Below are 22,882 nucleotides of genomic sequence, written 5' to 3'. Positions count from 1 at the left end.
TTTATAGGGCTATGTTTTCTTTACATTCTTTGCTTTCATGCAGAAGTATTTTTTCATAATTTTTCTCCTTTATGGCGCACTTTTTTTTTTTCGTGGATATATTTTTTTTTTTTTTGCGGTACGGGGGCCTCTCACTGTTGTGGCCTCTCCCGTTGCGGAGCACAGGCTCCAGACGCGCAGGCTCAGTGGCCATGACTCACGGGCCCAGCCGCTCCGCAGCATGTGGGATCTTCCCGGACCGGGACACGAACCCGTCCGTGTCCCCTGCATGGGCAGGCGGACTCCCAACCACTGCGCCACCAGGGAAGCCCTCGTGGGTATTCTTGATCTGCTTTTTGTCCATCCAATTCTTTGCCTACTTTTTTCCTTGAACATCTTATCATGGGCGCCATTCTGTTTCACTTTTGATTACTGCCATCTTTGAATAGGTGTGTTTCATTCTGGGTTGGTTAGTTGCTGAAAGATAGTGTGTAGAAGGACCAGTAGATCGCTGAGTTTGGGATCTGTTATTTCTAGACTCCTTCTCACCAACACTCTGCCCTGAAATGGCAAGAAGTTTGCTTGACTAGCAAGCAGGTCCCTTACGTACGCCGTGAGACTCCTGGGAGGTGAGTTAGCATTACCTCTTCTCATTTATGAAGATCGCCTGCCATAGAGCAGTTGTATCTACTTTTTCATTTTTCTCCTCTCTATTCTGACAGTCTGCTTTTTTGCAAAAACATATTGACTAATTTCTACTCATTTCTTCACGTAGCTCCACCTTGCAGCTATTCAGAAGTGTCAAACGGGACCCATTTTGTTCCGCAGCCACCTGCATCCTGAGACCCTGCTGTTCTTGTCAAAAGACAGTTGCCTTGGCCACTTAGGGACTGCAGCCACTTCTGGAGGACTTGCCTGGGCTTTGCAGAGGCGCACACTCACTCTTGGCAGCCTTCTTCCATGAGGGCTCGTTGTCCAACACTTCACACCCTTCACAGGTTGTGTTTCCGAGTTGTAGCTAGTTTTCTGTTTCCTCATAGGTAAAGTTTTCTTTTCTGGTTTTATTTTGTCTTGCTGATTATCAGAGGGTAGAGTAGGACTCAGATATCATTACTCCAGCCTCCTTAAATGAGCATCCCTTAGGTGGTACATGAAGTTGATAGTGGACCCAACCCTAGAGAACTTGAGTGTTTAGAGATCTTTAGGAAAGAGCAGCCAGCAGAGGAGACTGAGGAGGAAAACCAGAGAACGTGGCCGCACAGAAGCCAAGAAAGAATGTGGGGAGGAAATGGGAGTCAGTGTCAGATTCTGCTGGGACACCAGTAAGATGAGGAGTCAGCCAGTGGATTTAGCAGTTTCATTGGAAACTTACTTTGGGAGGTTTGATCAAGGTTTATTGAAGTGCTGGACAGGAACCCAGATTGGAGTTGGCTGAGGAGATAATGGAAGACAAAAAAAAAAAAAAGAAAGAAAAAGACAAATGGCGTGTGTAGGTGAACATTCCTGAGAAATGTGAACATTCGAAGCAATTTAAGATTGCCTTTGCGTTGAAAAGGGAAAGAAAACAGGCCAAATCGATGTGGTTAAGCATCACCTATTTGAAACGTACGTTCTCATGAAATAAATAGTATTTATTCATGAATAAAAATATTATTAAGTACATAGTAGACTATTCACAGAGAATTTTCCTCCTGGCGATAGAGTCCATATAGTTGAAGAAGTCGATCAAGGGTAACACTGAATTCTGTTAGTGGTGAACTTAGAATCCTCGGGAGTACATTTTGGGATCTCATCATCCAAGATAAATTCCTTTTTCTCTTCCACCCGACTCGAAAGGTAAAGATAGTTTTGTCTCTCGTGTTCAGCAGGTGTTCACATTCTGCCCACTCTCCCTTTGAAGCAACTCAGATTTCTCTTTCTCTCATTTCTACGGTTGTCCCTTTCATTGAGGCCCAGCCTTATTGATCTCTTTAGCTAGAAAAGTCTTCACTTTTTTTCTTGTTTCCAGTCACATCAAATTTAGACTTTCTCAGTCTGGTTTTCAAAGCCTATCGTGTCAGAAAATAACCTAAGTGTCTATCAGGAGACGAATGGATAAAGAAGATGTGGTACATATATACAGTGGAATACTATTCAGCCATTTAAAAAAAGAAAGAAATCTTGCCATTTTTGAAATGAGGGCATTATGCTGAGTGAAATAAGTCAGGGAGCAAAACAAATACCGTACTATCTCACTTATATGTGGAATCTTAAAAAAACCCAACAAAACCCCAAGCTCATAGTTACAGAGAACAGGTTAGTGATCGCCAGAGGTGGGAGTTGGGGCGGGGAGGGGGGGATGGGAAATGGGTGAAGGGAGTCAAAAGGTAACAACTTCCAGTCATAAATAAGTCATGGGGATGTAACGTACAGCATGGTGACTAGAGTTAACAACGCCGTGTTGCCTATTTGAAAGTTGCTAAGGGAGTAGACCTTAAAAATTCTCATCACAGGGAAATATCTGTAACTCTGTATAGTGACAGATGTTAGCTAGACTTCTTGTGGTGACCATTTCACAGTATATACAAATATTGAACCGTTATGCTGTACACCTGAAACAAATATAATGTTGCATGTCAATTATACCTCAATTAAAAAAAAAAATCCTGTCATATCAAATCTGACTCCCTCCTACTTTTCCAACTGTTCCCTGACATTCCCTAGTACAAGTTTTCTGCTCTGGTTAGGCCGGCCTCCTTCCCGTACTTCTAACCTTGCCGCACGGTTCTGCCTTCATGCTTAAGTTCATGTTCGCAATTAGCACTTCTTTATCTTTAGGATTGTTTTGTGTGTGTTGCCCCACCCCCAGTGTCATACTTCTCTGTAGGGTTGTACACATAGTCTGTCCATGTCTGATCTGAGGGAGCTGCATACATCTTGACTTATAGGTAATCTTTTATAGAAGCACATGTGCAAATTAACGAGGCTATGTTTTGTAAAAAATAAATGTTTCAGGGACTTCCCTGGTGGCGCAGTGGTCAAGACTCCGCACTCCCAACGCAGGGGGCCCTGGTTCGATCCCTGGTCAGGGAACTAGATCCCACACGCCTGCCGCAGCTAAGAGTTCACCTGCCACAGTTAAGGAGCCCACCTGCCGCAGCTAAGACCGGAAGCAACCAAATAAATAATTAATTAATTAAAAATAATAATAATAATAGATGTTTCAGAATTGATGTACAAAAGACTCTTGTTCTCCAGAGGCATAACCTTGGTATTTTCTCCATCGCTACTCACTAATTCAAAAACTTTTTAGAACCTCTTTGTTTCATTCAGAAGCCAGTGAAAATATCCAGCGCGTCCAATACGTATTTTTAATAAACTCCTTAAAGAAATTGTTTTAAAAATCAGTTGCTGTTAAGCTATTTTCACCATGTCGGAGGTTTCAAAGGGGAAAAAAAAAATCTGAACAGAGCGAAGACGACAGTAGCCCTGGTGTTGGGGATGGGTACCAAGGATGGCTTCCTCGAGGAGCTGAGGTTCAGGCTTTTGAAGAAGGTGTGGGGATCTGCCAAGCAGAGGGGGGAAGAAGAGGCAGGTGGAGAAGGGCATTCTAGGCAGAATGGACCCCGTGGGCAAACCATGCAGGCATGGTGGCCTTGGGAACTGTAACTAGCTCATTAGTGTGAGAGCAAGAGTGACCTGGGCTGGAGGGGTGGGAGTGGTGTTGATGTGTGGAAGCGTGTGGGGAGTTAGGAGGGTCCAGTGGAGAGAAATGTGGAGGCCAGAGCACAAAAGGCTTGTGTGCCCTACTGTAGTTTGTATGTTACCCTTCCATATCACAAGGCATTTGTTGTGATCTTTGCCACCATGGTACCTGCTTTTAGTATCTCACCTATCACACTATGTCATTATTATTTATAATACTTCCCTGCTCTTTATTCCTTTTTTAATCCCCAGGGTCACACACAGTGCCTGACACGAAGTAGTTATGGAATAATGAAAACCTGAAATATTTCAACTATGCAGAATGAGTGATAAAAGTTTGTCATAAAAGGTTTGCACACAGAGGTCCTAGAAATGCCTTCCTTAGTCTCTTGTAAGAAGTGGTTATCCTAGATGACAGTGGCATTTGTCATCTAGGATAATTACTGCCATTCCTCCTAGAGGCAAACCAAAGAGGTGAGGATTACCTAAGTGCTTGCTTACTTCATACCCTGAGGTGCTCCAAAGCAAATGGAAATCTTGGGTTGGTGTTAAGATGTATGCTGACACCATCTACTGGTGATTTTGAGACCTAACCGAATTGAAAGTTTCGTCTTTAACAACCAAACTTCTGCTGAAACATTGTATTTAATATCGTAGTTTGTTAAGCCTTTGCCACTGTCTTCAAGTTCATAGCTACTCAGTGGATGGTTTTATCTATTGTGTTTTACAAAGATGCTCAGAAGTTTTGATAAACAAAACATTCTATTTGAAATAAAATGGAATTTCAGAGAAAGTACATAGTTGGACGGACCTGGAATCTTAGAACGACATTCTAATCTCATATGTTATTTGCTGTCTCTTAGTCACAGAGTTCCAGACTCATGAGGCAATTTTTTTGTTCTAACATCCTTCACCTTCTCTTTATTTTTCTGTTTGGACAGTGTTTTTTTAAACTAAAGAATTTTGTCCTTTCAATTCTTATCTTTGAAGATAGCTGTAGAGCATGTCCTTCAAATTTTCAGGTTAAGCCAGAAAGGCTTAGCTTCTTATTATTTTTGTGGGTCTTTGAACATGAGTTATGTAGACGTTTTGCTTATGACTCGTGTTGATTGACAGCTGAGGCAGGGAATCAAATTAGGATCACTGCATTAATTCCTTGTGTGTAGGGATTGCCGTGATTTTCGTAGCAATGTTAATAAAATAAAAGCATTCATTAAAAATCTCCTTCATGCAGAACATAATTGGATGCATAAGATTAATTGCTTTTTTTTTTAAGTACTAAATGCCAGAGGGAGGGAAGGGTATAATTATCTCCATTTTACAGGTGAAGGAGGCTGAAACTCATGGAGGTTAAGCAGCTTTCATAGGCTCGTTGCTCTTAAGTTTGCAGTGTGAGCCTTTGGACTCAGGTGTCAGGGATTCCAGGGTTGGTGCCTTTAGCTACCATGTAAACTTTCTGTCCAACAATGGGGAGGATGCAAAGGAAAACCACAGGAGAAAAATGCACAGAAAACCTTCAAGTGGTCAATAACTCTTATTTAAACATACACTAACTACTTGATAAAAATCTTGGTCTTAATTTATTGTTGACATTATCAGCATGTCTGTTTCCACTCCTAATTATAGCCGACAGCCTTCATTCCAGTGTAAAGGGAGTTTAAGGGTCTCGCCCTTTGGTCTCAAATGCTTTAGTTATTTCTCTGCTGCTGTGACTCTACAACAGGAGTGCTCAGAGACCCGGCCGCTGTCCATGGACCAGCATTCTCCCATCCTGGTGTTCCCTTCTCCCAGCTCTTGGAAGTGAGCTCTCTCTGCCTGTGCCTCTCGGCAGGTGGAGAGTGTAGTGGCAGCCACTTGTGTAGAAACGTCCATTTGGGTGTTGGCCTCACTCTGGTTCATAGGTGTTTATATGTGTGAGTTAATGTGTCGATCGTAAATATATATGGGTTTTCTAAATTTTATATTGAATTTTTTCTTTGCAAATATAGACACGTAATTTTGCGCAATTGGAGTCATATCATGTATGCTGGGGTTTTTGTTTCTTAGTTCCTCTGGCTTTCCTTCTCATCGCCCTACTGTATGTATTTAACAATACGTAAGACATAATATGCAGCCTTCCATATTTTTCCATGCTCATGTAATCATTTACAAAATATATTTATGTACAATTTATATACATATCATATACATATACAGGGTGGATTTTTAGCTTCTTATATGTGCGAGTGGTGGGATCGTGTTAACCTTCTTAAAATACACATACCTTTCAACCAGCTATCCCAGTCCTGGGAATCCGTTTCACAGAAATAAAGGCACTGAGTTGTAAGATTATGTGCCAAGAGTACTTTCTACAATATTGTTCATAATAGCAGGAAGGATGGGGGGATGATTGAATAAATAAGGGTCTATCTGCACTGTGGAATTTTAGGCAGTCATTTTTTTAAAAAGCGAATTCGATTTATGCCAGAAATGTCTCCTCTACCATTCTCTCTGGTATGGATTTTGCTGTGTTTATTTTATTCCTTTACTGACATTTTAGTGGGATTTCAAGAGGGAGAAGAAATAAACGTATTTGGACAATTTTCTTTACAACTGAAAATCTGACTAAATGGATTTCAAGACCTGCTCCGGCTTCTGTTATCTTTTCCTCCTAGAGCTCTAAGGTTGTCTTCAACTCTTTTTATTTCTTACCCTTCTGTATTTTGGAAATTAGGAAATCCCCAGCCTCCAAAATATTAAATTCTTTCTTCTCTTTTGGCTTCTAACCCCTACTTTTCTTTTCTACCAGCAGCATCCAAAGGAAGCCAGCCTCAAGCATTATCTCTAAAAGTAAACTCAGAACCGTGAAATGTCACTTCAGAAATAGTTCCTGGGATGTTTGGATTTTCTTGGAAATAAGAGACTCATAGGAAAGAAATAGCATCTCTGTATAACCACAGCTCCATCTTCCTTTTCTTTGGCTTCTGTGCAGATTTGAAAAAGGGCGCATCTACACATTCATTGGAGAAGTCGTGGTCTCTGTGAATCCCTACAAGTTGTTGAACATCTACGGGAGAGACACAATCGAGCAGTACAAAGGGCGTGAACTGTACGAGAGACCGCCGCATCTTTTTGCCATTGCTGATGCTGCTTACAAGGCTATGAAGAGGCGATCAAAGGACACTTGCATTGTGATATCAGGTATTTAAGGAGTTCCCTGTCCTTCCAAGGTCAATATGTATTTAACTTACTTGGTACTCAAGGGTCCGAACAGTTGATTAGGTCTTTTTTGAAGTTAAAAGCTTAAGTAATTTTATAGGAGAAAAAAAAAAAATGTAATGCCAGATTATTTCTATCATTTCTGAGCATCTGCTAATCTTGGTTCATTTACACATTACATATTATGTTTGGATGGACTTCTGGTCAATTGTGTAGACTGAGGTGACATGGGAAATTCATCCTCCCATCTCAAACACGGAAAACTACTGGATAAAAATCTAACAAAAATCATTTTAAATAATCACAGAGCGAAACCAGGAAAATGAAATCCTGAGGTACCAAAAAGGAAGTCTGAACTCCAAGTCATACTGGTGAACGGGAGCTAGTGACCAGGGACATACAGAGGCTGGGGGCTGGAAACAGGCTCTCAGAGCTGGGGGCCAGAGCTTTAAAGGCTGCAGAGAGGGCATCAGGTGACAGACCCTGGGTGCCCAAGCACAGGAGCCGAGCCCTCTCTGTAAAGCTGAGCTCTTCAAGGAATCTTGTGTAGTGAGTTGGGAACAAGAAAATATCTGCCCACTGACCCAGGATACCCTCTCCCAAGCTGTGGGACTTTTTTTTCATGCTAATAATACCTCATATTCGCATGAGTGGCTTTATACTTTTACAAGGCTTTGGTGATCTTTATTCCATTTTGGTTATCAGTGCAGCTCTCTGATTGGTAAGTAGGACAGTTGTGTTTCTACTTCACAGATGAGGATATTAAGGGTCAGAGAAGTGAGGCAACTTAGTGTGGGAGTTGAGGAATTATATCCTAAGGCTACATTTTATTAAAACAATTTTTTTTTTTTTGCGGTACGTGGGCCTCTCCCGTTGCAGAGCACAGGCTCCGGACGCACAAGCTCAGCGGCCATGGCTCACGGGCCCACCCGCTCCGCGGCATGTGGGATCTTCCCAGACCGGGGCACGAACCCGCGTCCCCCACATCGGCAGGCGGACTCTCAACCACTGCGCCACCAGGGAAGCCCTAAAACAAATTTTGAAGGCAGTATTATTGCCTGATTGTAAAAGGTGGCGGGGTGGAGCGGGAGGCAATTTTATAAGTGTATAAAGTGAAAGCACAAAGTCCCTTTCCCTTGAATACCTTGTTCCCCCCCCCCCCAAATTCTAGCAGTAACGCCTGTGAACAATAAAGCATTTATCCTTTTAAACATTTTCTCGGTGTGTGCAAATACGTATAGTCACACATGCATATGTAATTATAAACATAGAATTATAGAATTATGTTATAACTGCTATTCCATAACTTGTTTTTCCATTTAACAATGTCTAGTGGACATCTTTTCATTAGAGTACCTATAGAAGTCGTGCATTCTCTAACAGTTGTGTCGCATGCCATTGAATAGTTGAATCGTAATTTATTTACCCAATCCTCTACTGATGGGCATATTATTTTCAGATTTTAGCTATAACACATAGTGTAGTCTGCAGAAATAGTCTGAAAACCTTTGAAGATTATCATTGGATTATATTAGTATTTTTAGTATTTCTAGAGTATAAAATTCTACAAGTGGAGCTTTGGGTCACAAGGGATAAACAGTTAAAAATCTGGGTTGATAATTATAACCGTATCCCCCTCCCCCTCCTCATGTCAGTTGTCATGCTTTTTCTGTGACACCATATGTCTAGAGCTTGCGGCTTTTGTTTCGCTTTTTCACTAAAATTGCTCTCATTTTCTGAAAAAATTATTTCATCCCCATTAAGATTTTTTAAAACTCTGCCATAGAAAACAAAGTTATGTGAATTCTGCCATGGCCACTGTTTGTCACTTTCTCGTTTCTTTTCCACTGGACTTCAGAGTCACTAAGTACTAAGGCTATAAGGAATTAGTTTACCACGTTTTATCCCTCGATATTTTTACTAAGTAAATCTTGATCTGTAATCTGTTATTTTGCTTCTACAGTAGTTTTAATTTTTTCAACATGTTCAGATCTGTTAGAACCAATCCCATATCGACAGGATGAAATAACTCAAAATAAACCCCCCAAAAACCAAACAATGAAACATAAGGGATTTCAAATGAATAACTAATGTCAAAACTTGAAATTATTCTATTAAAAATTATTCTCTTGGTTTAAGTTGTAATCCTAAGCCTTGCACAATTTTTCCCCAGGGGAAAGTGGAGCTGGTAAAACGGAAGCCAGTAAGTACATCATGCAGTACATTGCGGCCATCACCAACCCCAGCCAGAGAGCGGAGATTGAAAGGTAAGCGCAGCCTAACAATGCGAGGAAGTCCTCACTGGAGCTTCATTTTCTATACAGACTTGACTAGGTTAGGCCTAAACTCGAATATGCATGGAGTGTTTATTAATGGTTAAATTACTTTGATTCCCTTCCTGCATACTGTCCCTGTACTTTCCTTTATATCCCTCAATTTCTATATTTGTTTTTAATAGAAAGATACTGCTAAGGTGATTCTGGTCTATCAGCACTGCCTTCAGTGTTACGTGTGCTCAGCAAAGATGTTATACTTTACTGGTAGTTGTATTGTTCAAGGTCTCACAGGTTTCTTGCTGTTTCTACTATACCAGCATCTTTTGTAAACTGTGTTCTACACTCCCTAGAGTGAAAGGGGGACTCTGGGAGGCAGATCCATGCCGTTCCATCATTGCTAGAAGCGGAACCTTGGTATTAGAAGCTCTGAATAGGGTTCATTTCCTGAACGGGTTTCAGGCCACATCATGCTCTGCTCACAGCAAGATGAGTGATAAAGCGGGTGCGCACTGTCTGGGGCCCAGTGTTCAGCAGAGTGTCTGGTACGTGGTATTTACGTAGTAAATATGTAAGGAATGAAGGGATGGGTTTTTTTTAAAAAAATAAGAAAGTAGGAAGTGTGGCTATAAAGCAACATGACTTGACTTTCTTATGTGGTGTGGACTTTTTGAAGAGGAAAAAATAAGAGCTTTCCAAAGTTGCTACTTTGAGGCTCAGTATTTATTTACAGAAGAGTCACATTCCGTATATACATCTCAATCTTCAGTTTGATGAATAGACAGAAAGGAAGCTGGGTTGGTCTGAAAGCAGAGAGTTTAGACTAGACTACCCTGCATGGGTAGAATTGGGCTAGATTGCCAGGTCAGAAGAGGTATTTTTCTTAATAGTGATATATCCCCAATTCTGATTCTGATTTGCAACCTAATAGGACAAGAACAAGGATATAAGTAAGTTTTTAAAATTTCCTTTGGAGCTGAGGAGAGTAACCGGCTGAGAACTAAATTAATTTTATTTCTAAATCCAGTTGGTACAGTGGAGTAAGGCATATTTACATTTACTAGTTTTTTTATTATTATTATTTTTTTGGCTGTGTTGGGTCTTTGTTGCTGCGCTCAGGCTTTCTCTAGTTGTGGCAAGCGGGGGCTACTCTTCGTTGTGGTGCGCAGGCTTCTCATCACAGTGGCTTCTCTGTTGCAGAGCACGGGCTCTAGGCGCGCGGGCTTCAGTAGTTGTGGTGCATGGGCTTAATTTCTCCGCGGCATGTGGGATCTTCCCGGACCTGGGCTCAAACCCGTGTCCCCTGCATTGGCAGGCAGTTTCTTAACCACTGTGCTGCCAGGGAAGCCCCATTTACTAGTTTTTTAAGAGCATATCTTACCACAGTTTGATAGACACTTTCCTTTATTTACCATAAGCAAGCAGTTTCCCTTGCCCCAATTATAATTATACTTTCATTCATGAGGAGATAAATTTGTAGGGTCACTTACAGTGGTAGTGGAAGGACCAGGGGATGTGGTACATCAGGTTATTTCGGCGATATGCCCATATAAGAGGAATTTTGTCAGTGAAATAGAAACAAAGACATAAAGCCTAGAATGAAGTTAAAATACATCCACTGGGAGAGACTGCTCTATAAAGAGTTAGCATTCATCGAATAAAGAATGACTTAAATACCTGGTACCAAAGAGAGATTCCATACAGCTTCAAACGAAATGATGAGCAGTTTCTAAACTAATCAGGACCACATTTATGATGTATTAACCAAATGCAGTAAATTTCACTAGGCTTTATAAGCAAGAACTTTAAAAAATAGAATCATTTTCTGTATCACCCGTTCTTTTCAGAACATCTCTTTTTAGGATTTTTCTTTATGTAAATAAAATATGTTCATTGAAAAGAAACAGTAAAATTTACAGCATGTTGTAAAACATGAAAGTTCCCTGAAATTCCACCCTACCTACCTCATCAACCTAGGTAACCATAGTGAAGTGTGCTGTACCCTCCAGGTTTGTAAGCATTTATACTAACGTGTGTGTGTGCGCACACACACACATGCCCCCACACACGTGCACACACACACACACACACACACACACAAATCCTGCAATACGTATTATTTTGCAACTTCATCTCTCATTCATTAATGTTTTCTGCACATCTTTCTATGTCACTACATATTATACTGGGAAACAAAAATTTATTTTTATCCATCCCTATTGGTGGACATTTAGGTTGTTTGTAATATAGATATTTTTTGATGTTACAAACAATGTTACAGTCAGCATCTTTGTACACAAATTTGCATGTCTTTTAATGAAATTTAGTTTCTTTAAAGCCCCAGCCTTTAAAACTTTCACAGTGACTTTCATTTATCTGTGTTAAAGAGTGAAGAATATGTTGCTTAAGTCCAACTGTGTCTTGGAAGCTTTCGGAAATGCCAAAACCAACCGGAATGACAACTCAAGCAGGTTTGGAAAATACATGGATATCAACTTTGATTTCAAGGGGGACCCTATTGGTGGACATATCAATAACTACTTACTGGAGAAGGTAAAAAGTGCTTAATTTCTGAGGGTAATGTTTGCAAATGCTGATTTTTTTTTTTTTTGGCCTAGAGTTGTTTTTTCAAATTGAGTTATAATTAACCTACAGTATTAGTTTCAGGTGTACCATGTAGTGATTCAGTATTTTTATACATTCTAAAATGATCACCACAGTGAGACCAGTTACCATCCATCACCATACAAAGTTTACAGTATTATTGACTATATTCCCTGTGTACATTACCTCCCCGTGACTTATTTATTTTGTAACTGGTAGTTTGTACTTCTTAATCCCCTTCACCTATTTCATCCGTCCCCCACAACCCCATCCCCTCTGGCAACCACCAGTTTGTTCTCTGTATCTATGAGTCTGTTAATGCTGAATGTTTTTTATAAAAACCTGATTATATTAGTAGAATTTCTTTCATTGCCCCAAAGTAGCTTTTAATCCTGTTCTCTGTTCCTTCCTGCTCCTCAGTTAGCTTTCTATGGCAAAATAATCTCTTTTTGTGTTCTCTTATTAGCCCTTACAGTATCAAGCTGGGAAAAGTTATAGACTTTGTACGTAAAGGTTTAGGTGGGGGTGGTGGTGAGGGGTGCCAACTTTTGGGTAAGGTTTAACAAAAACCTATCTAGGACTAATCACTTCTACTCCTTCTACACAACCTCCCATGTTTTTATTTTAATTGGCAATCTCGTTTTCTTCTAGTTTCTCTTTGTTCACTGCTTTATAGTAGCATAGATGTACTTTGTGATCTTACAGTCTAATTATGCTGCATTAGGTGTGTGAAAATTTAGAGTGTGTTTTTATCTGCCCATGTGAATGATAGGCCCAATTTGTAGAAGATTCCAGTTAAAACTCTCCTCTTGGGACTGCCAGAGAGGTTGTGTCCTAACTAATCTTGAGTAGATTCATCTGGTTATTACAGTGGAGATTTTACTAGAACTTTACTAGGTTAAGTCTCCATCTTGAATTGTACTCAGATTTGAACTGACATGCCTTCTCAGTTAAATGTTTTCCATCTCAGTCACACCATAGCAATCTTTGTGGCAGCAGAATGCAGTATAAATCTTATTTTTGTTTGTTAAACTGAAGTCAGACTGTTAAGGAAATCTTGCTTTATCAGAGTCGGTTGAAAAATGACAGGAAGTGCCAGTTATTATCGATCTTTTTTCCAGAATGTTTCATGGCTGCACTTTACGTACGTGCTCAACCAAAAGAATCCCCTTGAGTGAACATACATCTTGAGTCCTCTCTTAAGAGCAGTCTTTCTGAAGCCATCTAAAGCAGAGGTCTCTGTATATGGATTTTGTTCAGCTCACTTTCTTACAGGACATAAGGCATTGCTCTTTGAAACGCCAGCAGACCCTCAGGAAGGGAATGTTGAGAATATTCCTCCCTGAACATTCCTTCCTATTCTCCCCACTTGCAATCCCCCCACCCCAAAAGTTTCCTCTTTAGGCTCTAGGTTTAAAAAATCAAAATAGCTTCATTTTCAGAAAGTTTAAGGAACTCTGTTTTTAAAAGAGTAAACAGAGTTGTCAAAAAATTGCACAGAAAACCCCACAGAGGAGATCTAGTTTCAGGTCGGTCCCATCCGTGCGGCCTTTGGGACATTTCAGTGCACTGTTGATACAGGATTCCCTGGGAAAGTGGCTCTCACTTTCTCATAGGAGTACATTCTCAGATTAATGATTTTTTAAAAATTTATTTTACTGAACTGCAGTTGATTTTTACAATGTGTTAATTTCTGCCATACAGCACAGTGATTCAGTTATATATGTATATTCTTTTTCATATCCTTTCCCATTATGGTTTATCACAGGATATTGAATATGGTTCCCTGTGCTATACAGTAGGCCCTCGTTGTTTATTCATTCTATATTATATATTCTATAGTAGTTTGCATCTGCTAATTCCAAACTCCCAATCCATCCCCCCGATCCCCTCTCCCCTTTGGAGATCACAAGTCTGTTCTCTGTGTATGTGAGTCTGTTTCTGTTTTGTAAGTAAGTTCATTTGTATTATTTTTTAGATTCCACATATAAGTGATATCATATGGTATTTGTCTCTCTCTTTCTGACTTGCTTCACTTAGTATGGTAATCTCTAGGGCCATCCATGTTGCTCCAAATGGCATTATTTCATTCTTTTTTATGACTGAGTAGTATTGCATTGTATATGTGTCCCTCATCAGATTAATGATTTTAATGTGCTTTTTTTTTTTTTTTTTTTTTAGTCTAGAGTGATTGTGCAACAGCCAGGAGAAAGAAGCTTTCATTCTTTCTATCAGGTTAGTAATCTGTTATGCAGATAATCAACCATTTGCTCAGTTGTGCAGGAAATGGATGTTTTTATTTGGGGCTCTCTCCTGTCCTGTGCCTCCCATGCCTCCGTTGGCCCGCGATACGTTGCACATGTGTGCACACACGCATACACCCTACCCCGTGGGCTTCTTCAGAGACTTGACGAGCATGGCTGTTATAAAGAGCTAGCAGGTGGTTAACCAACCAGACAGCTGCCTTAGTTGAGCATCCCCTGTGTTTCTTTGCAGTGTAGGTAACATTTTAATGACCCTAAAAGCTTTTGAAATGGTACATTCTGAATATGTTAAATTAATTTTGTCTTATTTTTGAATTGAAGCTTTTGTTCCCATTTTGGGGTGTTCCAGAGATGGGACTAGAAATTCAGTGTTGTTTTCGTTAAAAAAATCAATTTTAAAAATCCAGTAGTTACATGTTTTCAGTAAACCAAAGTGTGCAGTTTAATATAGAGGATTTAAATGTATCGCCTTCTAAAATGCATGTTCTATGTAGGAGGACTATGCGTATTGTATTTGTGTTTTTGTTGACAGTTCGCCATGTTTCCAATAAACTAGCTTTCTACCAAATATAAGAGTTCTGTTCGTTTCAGGAACCTGACTTTTTCCGCAGTTGAGTGAAAGTGTTGGCATTTGTCTTTGTCCAACACTACAGTCCTGGTTACCCAGTTGTCCTTTCCTGGGATATAGAGATTGATGAGGAAAAGCTGTTTGTTTCCAGTGGGATTCAACATATGACTGGCTGCTGACACCTCTTAGTTCTGAGGCAATATTGACTTTTTCTGAATTTGAAACATAACCCTATGCTGTCCAGATAACAAGGCTGCTAAGCACGTGACCACCACAGAGCACAAGCTCCTGTTTTACAAATGGCCACAGTCAAAGCAAAACCTTTCATGCCAGTTATGTTGTGAAAGGGCTAAGACTTTTTTAAGGAATTTTCTTCATGACTGTATAACATTATCCATCACTGATGATGTTGAAGCCATTACCTTCGAGGTTTAAAAAAATAATCTTCAAAGCTAGAAACAGGAGGACCTAAGTGAATTGGCCCAGAAAATGAAAAAAAGCTAGACTACCAGTAAGAATACATGGTGTGTTAGGTTCAGGATGTATTTTGCTAACTTATTTTTAATTAACTATTTTTCAGCTACTCCAAGGAGGTTCAGAGCAGATGCTCCGCTCTCTGCATCTCCAGAAATCCCTTTCATCCTACAACTACATCCATGTTGGAGCCCAATTAAAGGTAAGAGTTTCCTTTTTGAGATGATTCAGAAATAGAATCAGAGAATCAGAAGGGACATTAAATAATTATCTGGTCCAGGCAGCTGCCTTTAGGCAAATGAATGGCTCTTTTATTCTATTCTATTTTTAAAATTCTCAGGGACGGAGATTCAATATATTATTGACTCAATAACTTTGCCTAATAACCCATTACTGAATTTTATCACCATCCGATAGGAAAGAAGCTTCTCTCTTATGATCTTGTGGGGTTTTAAAAAATTTTTAATCCTATTACTTTTATTTTGACACTATAAAAATATTGTTACAAGTAGGAAACCCACCGCAAAAGAAGGTACCATATCATTTGGCCAAAGGCAAGTTGGTAAGACAAAAGAAAGTTTAAAAGCACTGTGGTTAAAAATAAATAAATAAATAAAAGCACTGTGGTTGAACATGGATATCAAAGATTGCCATTCACTGTTCTTTCCAATAATGATTTTGATGTGTTCTAGAAATAGTTTTGTGACCCTTGGAGCATTTCTATTCAGCCTTCAAGTTTTTTCCATTTTTTTCCCCTTCCTTTGCATGTAAGCCCTTGCTCACACATATGCAGATCTTTTTGCCCTTTTATTTCTAATTAGTTCTCTGCTATATATATAATACAATTTCTGCTAGCCATTTTATAGCTAGTCCTAGTAATATAGTAGCTTATTGATGATAGGTTATAAAACAGTAATTGCAGTGTTATCCAGTTTTGTTGGGGGAAAGGTGTGTGTGTGTGTGTGTGTGTGTATATATACACACACACATACGCATACACACACGCACACATATACACACACGGACATACATGGAATGAGATCTGGAGGGCAGTGCACCAGGGTTTTACTTGTTTACTCTGGATGGATGAGATGATGGATATTTGTGTTCTGCTTTCTCCGCATTTCACGTTTCTTCTATAATCGAAAATGCACAGCTTTTGTAGTTGGGAAAAATAAAAGAATTTATAAAAGGAAAGAATCTAGATGTGGGAGGTGTTTCTTTTTTTCTTTTTCTTTTTTGTAATTATTGCTCTTCATCTTAAGCTAATTATATCTGCATTACTGGTTTAATGGTATTTTTATGATTGTGCATATAAATAAATGATATTTAGCGTTTTGCAATTAATTTTCCATTGTTTGAAATTTAAGTTGCATGAATTTTTTACTTTTACAGTCGTCTGAGAACAGGATGTTTGGCTGAAAATTAATTGAAAGCAAACAAAACCCCAGAGGGCAATACTCCAGCTTTCTGAGAATAGGTCAGAGGTACTCTAAGGATGTATAAAGGATTGTAAAATCAACACTTAAAAAGCCAGTGACTGAAAATATTCTTTTTAAATCGAATTGTCTTATTGACCAAGTGGCTTTTGGCCCGATCATGTAGAGCCCCACAGAAAGCAAGTATTAAATAAACATTTAGCCTTTTTTTCAAAGCTAAATTTAGCTTAGGTTCCCTTTCCATCAAAGTTTTCCATTCCTATTCCTCCCCCTCCTTTTTTTCTGCCTCTCTAATAAAAACAAAGAAGCAATACATGATCACAGTCAAAACCTAAAATAAAGATGAACCAAAAGGAAATAAAAATATGCTAACGCTCACCATGCAGAGATAATTATTGATAACAACAGTGTATGTGTGTATATTTATTCATGGAATCATACAGTAAATCCTGATGAAATAAACCTTTTACTATATTATAATATAATCATTAATATCTTCCCATGTAAACAAATATAAATTAATAGAATGATTTTAGTAACTGTAAAGTATTGCACTCTGTGTGTCATACTTAGCTATTCTCAAATATAGGACTCATGTACAATTACGACCCTGTGGGTTGCAGGTGAGGTAAGACCCAATTAAAAGTCACCAAAAACAATAAGGAACTTGGTTATCTCACATAACAAGAAGCCCTAGGATGGGGCAGTTCCAGACGTGGCGAATTCCGTGCCTTAACGGTGTTGATAGGGACCCAGATGTTCATTTGTTTCTCCCACTTACCAGTTCTGCCATCCTCACTGGGTCGGGCTGGTCTGCTACAGCTGATTTTCCTCATGGTCCCCAAAGGGCAGCAGCAGTTCTAGGAGTCACAGGCAGAGGAAACGTTCCTGGCCGTAACCCTTGATAAGCTAGGGAAACCTCATGTCTTATGGACCAGAATGGCATCACATGCCCATGGCTGACCAATCACTTGGTAAAGGGAATAAGGTCCCTGTGATTTGTTTAGACCAATGAAGATTTACCTCCTGAGGCTGGCGCCAACTCTGAAGAACGGGTGCACTCAGGGAGGGGTAAGCAAATCAGGGCTCTATCGACAAGAAAGAGGTGGGGCTGGGGAATGCCTGTCAGGTAAGCAGCTGACAGTTGTCCCCAGGACAACACGTAGACTTTGTGTCTGGTTTCTTTGCAGTTTCGACATGGTTGCAGCATCTAATAATAGTAATATCTGATACTCAAGTGCTTTTTATGTGCTAGGAACTAGGGAGGTGCTTTATATAAGTTCTCATTCCATTCCCACAACAACCCTGTAAGAAAGGTATTATTATGCCCATCGTACCCACGAGGAAATTGAGACTTTACAAGGTGGACCGTCTCACTCAGAGAGCTGGGCGGGGGAAGAGCTTGCCTGGTCGTGTCCTGGACGTTAGAGGAACACGTGCCCATCAGGCAGAGGGGAATCTTCCCTGTGCTGTTCCTTAGCAGGTGAGCATCAGGCCAGGTGTCTGTGTCCCGGCCAGAGCAGAAACTCACCAAGGAAGAGATCAGGCCCTGCGCAGATGCTGCTTTGGGAAAACTGCTAAGATAGGCAGTTACCGTTGCTTTATTGTAAATTTTATTGACACACGTGTATTTCCAACCTGAGGGCTACAGATCCTCAAGGCAGGCGATTTATCTTTGAACCCCCGTCTTGGTCTGGCTGGGCTGCTACAACAGAAATACCGTAAACTGGGGTGCCTTATACACAACAGAAGTTGATTTTCACAATTCTGGAGGCCGGGAAGTCCAAGATCAAGGCACCTGCAGAGTCAACGCACGCTTCCTGGTTCAAAGGTGGTGCTTGCTTGCTGTGTCCTCACAGGGCAGAAGGACCAAGGGATCTCCGGGGTCTCTTCTATATGGGTACCCATCCCATCGTAAGGGCTTCACCCTCAAGACCTAATCACCTCCCAGAGACCCCACCTCCTAACACCATCACCTTGGGGGCTAGGATTTCAACATACGAATTTGGGGGTTGGGGGACAGACATTTATTCTACAGCGGCACTTCTGTGCCATTTAAAGATCTGACTTGCTGAATGTTTGTTGAATGCCTGAAAAAGTGACGTGATAGTCCCAGACCATTTCCTAGCTTGCTGAATGATCAAGGCAGGCCCCTTGGCTTTGGGAGGCCTGCTCTTCCCCACCCGTGGAGTAGAAAGCCTGACCGTACACGCGTGGGAGTGTTGTTTCCAGCCAGGACAAGACTAATCGTGGAACAGAAAGCCACAGACGACAGTAGGTAGCCAGGCGTATGTCTCGGAGGCTCCGTCAGTCAAGAGTTTCCATTTGTGGTCTCACATCTCATGCCACTTCCTCCACTCATCCTGGAGCTTCTCTGAGCCAGCTCAGGGCTTGCTTCCTCACCGAAGTTTCCAGAAATGTTCCTCGTGCTTGTCTTAGGTGACGGCGACTCTCACAGTTGGGCACTGTGGGTGCTGCGTTATGTTTCTACCCCCAAAACCATTTTTATTTTCTTTGAATACCCATCATCCCTTCAATGACTTACTCCAAAGGCATCAAGACCTTGGCTACGCTTGAATTTAGTCTCATAGTTTTTGGATGTTAATGCTCACATGCAGCGTCTGTGACCTCAGTTTCCTGTTTTCATTCCTAGTCGTCTATCAATGATGCTGCAGAATTCAAGGTAGTAGCCGACGCCATGAAAGTCATTGGCTTCCAGCCCGAGGAGATTCAAACAGTGTATAAAATTTTGGGTACAATTCTTCACTTGGTGAGTGGGGACGCCTTTCAGAATTCTTCGCACCTCCCTGTGGGACTAGGATGTTATTTCAGAAGGTTTGGGGTTTTGTAAAAAGTAATTTATGTAGAGAAAATTCCTCTGACATTTTGAAGAAATTTACTCTATCTGTAGTTTCCTCCTATGTGTTCTAATAATATGAGGGATTTTCCAAGCCACCGTGGGTTTTGAGACAGTGGCTTTAGTTCGTTCACTGCCTTCCTGGTATGTCAGACTTCGAACTGGTTAATTTCAAAGGTAAAAGGGTTCAGCAGTGATGTGACCACCAGTGGGATAAGCTAAAATCTCTTGAACAGAGCAAATTTCTAAAGGCATTTGAAACATAGAATCATAGATTTCTAGAACTAGAATTTTGGCGATCTCATTTTATAGACTGGAAATGACTGGCTTAAAAGCACATCCAGTTCATTGCAGCCAACACCACGGACCACCCTGGCCCCCTTATGCACAGGTTATTTTCCACACATCACACCAACCTTAGAAGTAAAGAACCATCAGTCAGAGTCCTTTCATTACTGTCTATATGATTAGAGATGTTGAAAACATAATGAACATGTAACCTGGTAGCAAATGAGTGACAACATGGATACAAGTCTGGAATAAAAACGACCTTTCACTTTCCTGTGGCGAGATTTAACTCTTAAGTGAATCAGAAATACACAGGACCTATATGGAAAATATTATATAGCAGTATATAAACAATCTCTTAAATGCTCCTGACTAGGAAGACTTTAACATTCTAAATTGTCTCATTCTTTCAACTAGTTTATAAATACGGTGCTACAATAATCCTTCAGAATCCAAAGAGGAATTTTGTCTTTCAGTTGATGTAATGATTCTAGAATTTACCTAGAACAATAAACATGTAAGAAGGTCGAATAAAATGTGTTAGCGTAGTGGGGTAGGGGGAGCAGGGGAGAGGAGGCACGACTAATTCCACCAGGTTTAAAATGATAGTAAAAGCCACAGTACTTTAAAACTTGCTGCATAAATTCAGCACCAGAGTAATCAGCAGATTAGTTCATGTGCTGGACACTTGGTAGGTGGCTAATAAGTATTTATTGCTTTTTGAATGAGTGGAATATAAACGGACTCAAAAACTTGGTGGGAATTAATATGTAATAAAGGTGATATTTCAAATCAGGAGGAAAAGCTAGACTATTCAATTAACGGTGTCGGAGCAACTAACCATCTGAAAAAATAAAGTTAAACTTACTTTACACCACATACCAACATACATTCTGGTGGATAAAAAGCTTAAATGTAAGAATAGCTGTATGAGGAATAGAAGAAAACATTAAATATTCATAAAATCTTCAGAGTAGGAATGATCTAAGTATAACACCAAAGAAAAACCCTGAAGCAAATGATTCATAGATTTGACTACATAAAAATGTAAAATTTCCATCCATCAAAAACATATGCTGAAAATTAAAATATAGATGAGTGTCTGGAGAAGGAAAAATGCATAAAACACTAGGCTTTTATATGTTGAGATATTAATGTATTTAGGAAAATAGGCGCTCCAAACAAGATCCCTTGGAATTCTCTCTTAAACTAGCAAATATACCCCTGACATCGTGTTTCAGAATCTCACTGGAAGTGGTGTGTCTTGGTTTTTCTCTTCTGATACAGGGAAATTTAAAGTTTGTAGTGGATGGTGACACGCCTCTGATTGAAAATGGCAGGCTTGTATCTATCATAGCAGAATTGCTGTCCACCAAGACAGAGATGGTTGAGAAAGCCCTCCTTTACCGGACGGTGGCTACGGGTCGTGATATCATCGACAAGCAACACACAGAACAGGAAGCCAGCTACGGCAGGGATGCCTTCGCTAAGGTGGGATTTTAAAGGCACTGTGTCTGCCTTGTGAGGGTTCTGGTACCAAAATCTCTAACATCATGGGGAGGAGGTTGTTTCCATACACCACCAGTTCTCTGTGATGCCAGCTGGGTGTCCTACAATTTAACTCGATTCTAACACTGTCTACCGGAGATAGTATCATAGTATCACATCCCACAGGGTAAGGGCTCAGTCCCGCAAGCCTGTCCCCCAACACACACACACACACACACACACACACACACACACACACACGCACGCGCGTGCGCGCTTATCACCTGTGCTTCTGACCAACCAGCTATAGATGGGAAGTACCAACAACCTCCTCCTTGGATTCCATTAATTGCTAGAGTGGCTCACAGAACTCAGGGAAACATTTACTTACATTTACCGGTTATTAAAGGATATGATAAAGGATACAGACCAACAGCCAGATGAAGAGATCTACAGGGCAAAGTCTGGGAGGGTCCCAAGAACAGGGGCTTCTGTCCCCATGGAGTTGGCGTACATTACCCTCCCAATGTGCGGATGTGTTCGCCAACTGGGAAGCTCCCAAACCCTGTACTTTGGGGATATTATGGAGCGTCCTCATGTAGGCACAGTCAATTATTAACTCCATTTCCAGCCCTCTTCCCTCTCTGGAGGATGAGAGGTGGGACTGGAAATTCCAAACTTCTAATCATGGCTTGGTGTTTCTGGTGCCCAGCCCCCAGCTAGGAGCACACTCAGAGTCACCTCCGTAGAGTAAAAATGCTCCTAATGCTTTTATCACTCAGAAATTTACAAGGGTTTTAGGAGCCCCGGGTCAGGGATGGGGTCCAAGACAAACATCAGAACAAGAGATGCTCCGAGTGTTCGTATCACTTAGGAAACTACAAGGGTTTCAAGAGCTCTGTGCCGGGAACCAGGGGCAGAGACCAGTATATTTTCTATTATCTCACAGCCTGGTGTTGATCTCAGTTTCATTTTTAGTGAAATTCTATGAGGAGGTGTTCAGACGTTCCTGGAAAGTAGGTTAAGCCTTTTGAAACCAGAGTGGTACTTTTTGACCAGCACGGTCTCAGCACCCCATGGCTGTGAGCATCGCTGCCAGAAACATTCTCAGAAAAGCAGAAGCCGACTGACTGGGGAGCTCAGGGCCCCTCGCTTGCACAGGCCCCTTTTGTGGCCCTTCGTTTTGCTTTCCTCACTCGATAATGCTTCGTGCAAGTCTCCTTCAAGCCAATTGGTGGACCCATTGTTTTAGTGTCTGTGTGGTGATGGGACCATAATTTATTAACCATCCACCTCTTATGTCATTCACCTTGTTCCCTTTTTTTTTGCCACTACAAACAACGCTGCAAATTCTTGTCCATCTTTCCTTACACACCAGTGCTTTTATTTCAGTTAGATGGCTTCCCAGGAGTGAGCAGGTCAAAGGACACCCTGATCTGAAGCTTTAAGTGACTGATTTTCTGGGTGTACAGTGATACCTCATTGTTACTCTAGTTTTCATTGCTAGTGTATTTGAGCATCTTTTCCTATTTTTGTAAAGTATTTACATCTGTTCTGAGAATTGTTTGGGTATACGTTTGTACATTTTTCTTTGGGGCTGTTATCTTTTTATTGTCCATTTGTAAGAGCTCATAACTTTAGCCTATTGTCTGTTATCCATGTGGCAAATATTTTATTTTCCCAAGTTTACATTTTCTCTTTTTCTTGTTTGCTGGTTGATTAGGTTGCTACATACTCCATTTTTTTACTCTTGTAAACCTCTTGCT

General features: G+C 40.6%; 1 protein-coding gene across 1 annotated transcript in view; it reads left to right on the top strand.

The window, feature by feature from the left end:
* MYO1D (myosin ID) overlaps window positions 1-22,882 on the top strand; it is a 348,470-nt gene that overhangs the window by 91,824 nt on the left and 233,764 nt on the right. The window contains exons 2-8 of the mRNA XM_082678981.1: window positions 6,635-6,843; window positions 9,035-9,128; window positions 11,522-11,687; window positions 13,920-13,973; window positions 15,151-15,246; window positions 19,137-19,253; window positions 20,916-21,119. Of these exons, the coding sequence (XP_082535107.1) occupies window positions 6,635-6,843; window positions 9,035-9,128; window positions 11,522-11,687; window positions 13,920-13,973; window positions 15,151-15,246; window positions 19,137-19,253; window positions 20,916-21,119 (940 nt within the window). The remainder of the gene's footprint in view (window positions 1-6,634; window positions 6,844-9,034; window positions 9,129-11,521; window positions 11,688-13,919; window positions 13,974-15,150; window positions 15,247-19,136; window positions 19,254-20,915; window positions 21,120-22,882) is intronic.

Source organism: Grampus griseus, assembly GCF_964374135.1.
Source record: "Grampus griseus genome assembly, chromosome: 20".
Lineage (NCBI taxonomy): Eukaryota > Metazoa > Chordata > Mammalia > Artiodactyla > Delphinidae > Grampus > Grampus griseus.
Note: the sequence above shows the minus strand (reverse complement) of the source record. Positions and strands in the feature narration are given on the sequence as shown.